Source organism: Rhinopithecus bieti, unplaced genomic scaffold (genome assembly GCF_001698545.2).
Source record: "Rhinopithecus bieti isolate Rb0 unplaced genomic scaffold, ASM169854v2 scaffold_5982, whole genome shotgun sequence".
Lineage (NCBI taxonomy): Eukaryota > Metazoa > Chordata > Mammalia > Primates > Cercopithecidae > Rhinopithecus > Rhinopithecus bieti.
In genome coordinates, this window is record NW_016805132.1 from 1,643,729 (window position 1) to 1,649,070 (window position 5,342).

At 58.8% G+C, this 5,342-nt stretch overlaps 1 protein-coding gene across 1 annotated transcript in view; it reads right to left on the reverse strand.

Moving 5' to 3' along the window:
* The window catches only part of VAX1 (ventral anterior homeobox 1), a 10,002-nt gene extending 6,064 nt beyond the window's left edge, over nucleotides 1-3,938 (reverse strand). Inside the window, exons 1-2 of the mRNA XM_017871236.1 lie at nucleotides 3,467-3,938; nucleotides 2,124-2,311 (exon numbers count right to left, since the gene is read on the reverse strand). Coding sequence (XP_017726725.1) covers nucleotides 2,124-2,311; nucleotides 3,467-3,707 — 429 coding nt within the window. The 5' untranslated portion in view covers nucleotides 3,708-3,938. The remainder of the gene's footprint in view (nucleotides 1-2,123; nucleotides 2,312-3,466) is intronic.
* Between the last annotated feature and the right edge of the window lie 1,404 nt (nucleotides 3,939-5,342).

A 5,342-nucleotide genomic window follows, 5' to 3' on the forward strand; every position in this document is an offset into this window, starting at 1 on the left:
CAGCGGCGCCCGTGCCCAGGGCCGGCAGGCTGGGCCCGCGCAGCGCTGAGCCGAGAGCGCCCGTGGCGCAAGGCGGCAGCAGCGCAGGCAGGCCGGGCGGCGACAACAGGCGGCCCTGCTCCAGCAGCCGTAGCACGCTGCACGTGGCCGCGGTCTCCGACACCACCGAGCGTAGCTCCGAGTCCTTGCCCTGGTCCTTCTTCTGCTTGGTGCGCCGGTTCTGGAACCAGACCTTCACCTGCGCGCCGGGGTGCGGGGAGAGTGGGAGAGAGGGGCAGGGAAGACCAGCGTCAAAGGAAGCGAGCTCCCGGGGCGCGCGGCTCCGGGGATCTCCCCAAGCCCCAGCCCTACCCGCAGCCCCACCCAGCAGCGGGAGAGGTCCGGGCTGGGGAGCTGCTGGGGGAGCTGGCGCCGCCACGAGGGGGACACAGCTGCTCCACTGGGCTGCGCTTCCGGGTCAGGGAAGCAGGCCCAGGCAGGCGCTGCTTACACAGAACAAAGTAATAAAATGCCCACGGCAGGAACTCGAAGGAAGACCGGAAAGGGTTTCACTGGCTCCCGCAGCTACCCCGCAGCGGTATTTGGGGCTCACAGATGTGTGAATCAGTGCGGGCCCCAAAGCCGGAATTTCCGGTGGAGGGTGTGAGGCCCTAGGGTGAAGTGAAGGAAGAGGGAAGAAGGAAGAGGGAAGTGGGAAGAGATGGGGGGAGCGAGTATTGCCCAGGCTTTCTGGACTCAGGCCCCTGGCCCAGTGGGCTCAGATTCAGTCCTAGAAGCACTACTCCTGGTGAAGGCTACAAAGGACCATTTCCTGCTTCAGACGTGACCATCAGCTAGCAAGCAGGGAAAGTGGCTGCAAGAGAATAATATGTGCGGGAGACTTTATGCAGACGGAGCTTTCTGCACCTCCTCTCACCAGATAGCTGCATTGAAGGGTCTGAGTGATACTCTTAGTTTCTCTCTCCACTACTCTGAGTCATGAACTTGGAATCATGGGAGAAAGTAAGGAGGCTAAGGTGGACTGAACACTCCCCACTAACCTCCTCTGTCATTCTTCTGCCCCTCTGCAGGCCTAGCAGTGGCCCAGAAGAGTTTTGCAGCAATAGGGAAAGACTATCCTGTCTAGATTTTATAAACTAAGAGGGGTAGTAGCAGAGGGAATAGAAAAAGCTACCACACCAACTCAAACTCAAAAAGAACACCCCTATCTGTTCTGTCAGTCCTCAGTTTTCAGCCCAGATTCCAGACCTAAAATGCTCTCCACCTGCTTCAGGGTTGGGCATGGGGAAAAGGGTCGGTCTTCAGAAAGAAGGCTGCCTTAGCTAAGCTAAGCTGGTGACATGCCACTTGGCAAGTTCTTGGGTCCTCTCCTGGGCCCAGAGCCCACATGGCCAGCTCCAGGGGCATCACATGGATTTAATGTAAAGGGAAAGATCTAAAGCACAATCGGCAGTACTGGCTTCTAGATCCTAGATCTGCTTCCCATCACATACCTCATACATCACTGGTACAGATGACAGGGTCTCCCAGGTGCTCAGAGCTGGGGCCAGCTCAGGATGGGGAAAGCCTTCCTTTAAGGGTCAGGGCAGCCTGATCTGCACAGGCAGATCTCCAGGAGGGCGTACACCTTTCTAATTCCTAGGAATCACCCATGGTGCTGGAGCAGGGGGTGTTAGACCTAGCCTTACTCCTGCAGAATGGGCCTGGATGCTGTGTACAACTGGGAGGGCCCACAAGGGGTGGGGCCTAGAAATCTAGCCAAAATGGGGTACCCCAAACAAGGGCAAAAGACAGTACTTTGTAGAGCAGAAGCAAGAAGGAAATGCTCAAAACTGGGGGCCAATAAAAATTCCAGAAGGACAGGACTTGGGGCCTCTTGGGCCTAGGCCAAGGTGGATAAAACATGGGCCCTGGAAGATTTGGGGATGGCAGGAAGGGTGGGGGGAAGGGATGTATTATTTAGGGGAAGGAATCCTTAGGCCTTTCTTACCCATCCTGCCCATCTCCTCCACCTCCCAAGGGTAGATCTGTTCAGAGCAGGTTAGGAGGTGCAGAACAGGCTAGGTAGGGGTCGTGGGGAGGAAGGCTGGTGCAGAACTGTGTGCGGCCTGGCCACTGGGTACCTGGGTCTCGGAGAGGTTAAGCTGCCGGGCGAGCTCGGTCCTCTCGCGGCCCACCACGTACTGGCAGCGCTGGAACTCCATCTCCAGCCGATAGAGCTGCTCCGCGGTGAAGGACGTGCGCGTCCTCTTAGGCCGGTCCAGGTCCAGGCCCTTGGGCAGGATGATCTCTCGGATGGACCCCTTGGCATCTAGGGAAGGGGAGATGTCAGCCGGCAGAACCCTCCCATCTCCCTCCACCTCCTTGGCCCCAGCTGGCTTTGGGGACACAGTCCCCAGAAGCGTGCAGTTTGGGGATGGGGATGGGGGGCGGGGGACGGAGCACGACCACAACCAGGTAGCAAAGACACTGTGTGGAAGGCAGGGGCCTAACTCCATACCGCTGACCGAAGGAGGGACCACACTTTGTCTTTTTGTAGAGTCCTCCAGACAGGGGAGAGAAAAAATCCAATCAATTCCAAATAGGCGGACGTTTCTTCCGGCCTGGGGTGGGCCTCGGCTGCGCAGTCCGGGTCCCCTGTAGCCTGAGGGTACCCTTGCCGCCCCGCCTGGGTCCTGCGGGCCCCAGCTCTGGGATTGCTGACCAGACCGTGCTCCAGTCGTCCCCACCCCCACCTTCGAGTCTCCTTCCCTCCGGAGTCCGCGCAGCGGAAGGAGGAGGGACTGAGTCGGGGCCGGCCGGGCCCGGCGATCTGCTGGCTGGGGCGGCGCCAGGCCGGGGCCCGGCCTCGCAGCCTCTGCCGCCAGGGCTAAGCGCACGCCGCGCATCCGAGAGCGGCAGAGCAGAGCACCAAAGCGGCAACCGCGGCTCAGTAACCCAGCCCAGCTGCCTCTCCCGGCGGCAGCGGTCAGGCACCGATCGCGGCGCTGGGGCCCTCGGCTCAGTGCACTAACTGGCAGGGCCGTAGCTCGCGATCGGCAGCTGTTCTCCGGGGCTCGCGCTCCCCCTTGGGTGCGCTCAGCCCTCCAGAGCGCTGGAGTCCCCTGGCCGGCTCCCGGCAGGTCATCCGGCCCTTGAAGCGCGCACACCTCCTCCCGGAGTTTTCTGCTCCTTTCCCGGGTCGGAGGCCGCAGTCCGATGCCCGACCGCACCCGCGCAGCCCCTTGTCTCCCCCCGCAGCCCGGTCATTGGGGCCCCTCAGGGCGTGGAGGGCCGAGGCCCCTGGAGAGCGCACCGGAGAGTCCCAGGCGCTTGTCCCCAGCCAGACCCGGAGCGGGGAGGGCCAACAACTTTCTCCAAGTCCCAGCCGGCACTCCTCCCCACCGGCCAGTGTCGGCTGCACCGCGCAGCTCCGGCCCCGGAGTCGACCCCAAAGAATGCGCCCGGCAGCCCTGCCCATCCCTACCTCGGACCAGGATCCGGCGGCAGTAATCCGGGTCGGCTGCGGAATTGGATTTACTTTTGTTACAATCCTCAGCAGCGCCCGACGCTGAGAAGGCGCCCTGCGGCTCCTTGAGGAAGGCGGCTGGGAGGTTCCCCTCTGCGCCCTTGCTCTCCCGACTCTCCTTGTGCGCGTTCTTCGAGACCCGGGCAGCCTCGGCGTCCGAGTGGCATCGAACGTCCATTTTGTCTGGTTTCCCGAACATAGGCAAGAACAACAACAACAGAAAGGAAAAAAAAAAAAAGCCAAAAAAAAGGGGGGAGAGAAGGAAAAAAAAAAAAAGGAAAAAAGGGACAAAACCCCCGACAACGCAGCCTGTACGCCCGGCCCGGCGACAGGCAAGGGGCAAGAATGAATGTCCCCGCGGGGAGGCTTCGGCGGCCGCGCGCGGGTCAGCGGCGACGGGAGAGTGGCGCGCTCGCCAAGAGGCGGCCAGTCTGGTTCAGGATCCCGGTGGAGCTGCGGCGAGGCCGCCTCGTCAGCACCCGCGTCCTCTGAGCACGTCCAGTGTACCCAGCCTGGCGATCAGGTAGCGAACAGCGCAACTCCGAAATGCTGCGGCTCCCGCCTGTTTCTGAGACGGCGAGTTGTAGTTGTCCGACACCCGGGGGGACGCACACTCGCTGTTGCAATTGATTACGGGTAATTTCGCAGCCCCCACGTTTCGGTTACCTCATGAATACACTAAATTGTTTGGATAATATATCAGATCGTAATGGATGGTTTCTGTCCTTGTCCCCAATCAAGTAGGGGTTTAGCCAGTGAATAAACGGAAATGATTGGTCTTGCTTTCAGGAAACACACAATCAAAGACCCACACTTCCAGAAAAACTTTTGACAAGATTCATCCTGAATTGTTAGTACCATTAGCAGGCATTATTAACTTTCTTTTTGCCTTTGACCCTCCTGCTCACATACTGGCTAGAGGGGTTTTCTCCACACTTGCCAGATAGAGCTGAATGAGGGTTGGGCGGCGGGGGCGGGTGGGGAACAGAGAAGGGAGGAGAAGAGAGGGAGAAAAAAAAAAAACTCTACACACCCAGCAGCAGAAGAAAGCAGTTGCCTGGAAGTGGGGATGGGGACAAAGGTGGGGGGAGAAAGTTTTCCCAAAAGTATCTCCCCTGCACTCTAAAAAAGCCAAGCTTTCCCCCTAAACAACTCCTTTTTAACACACCTCGACGCAGACAGCCATCTTAAACTGCCACCTCTCTTCATTTAGTTCCAGTTGGATTTTTTCATGCCTGCACCTCCAGCAGCCCTGAGGCAGCCCATTCAAAGGGCAGCTTTGTACTCAGAGTCCAGCAGGAGAGAGAGGGGGAGAGGGAGAGACGGCCGAGAAATCTCAACTGTGAGATCTGCTTCAAAAAAAAAACAAAGTTTTCCCCTAGCTATTTCATTGTCTCTGCTACAATATCTTTGAGAAAAGCAACAGCCAGTAATCCAATAAGAGCATTGATTAGGCTACAATGATTCAATTCAAGCGCATGGCCTTGTGCAAGGAGCATGCTCCAGCCCTTCTCGTCACCTTGCCGGGGCAGAAGCCCTCTCCATGCCGCTCTCCCCATTCATTCCTTTATGGGAAATGCGGAGCAAAAGGAGTGAAAGATGGCAATTATCTAATTGGACTATTAACAAACAGTCCTCTGAGTGCGGCGGTCTGGCGTGGCTCCTGGGCGGGGGAAGGGCCGTGTTCCCTGCCCTCATTCACAAAGAGTGCAGGGGCCGGGGAGGAAAGGGGTTTTTTAAAGGGGGTGGGTGGGAGGAGAGGAGAGGTGGGAGGTTTGGCTGAGAATTTTTCCACACAATTCCAAGAATGGGGCGGAGGCGGGGGGAGGGGAGG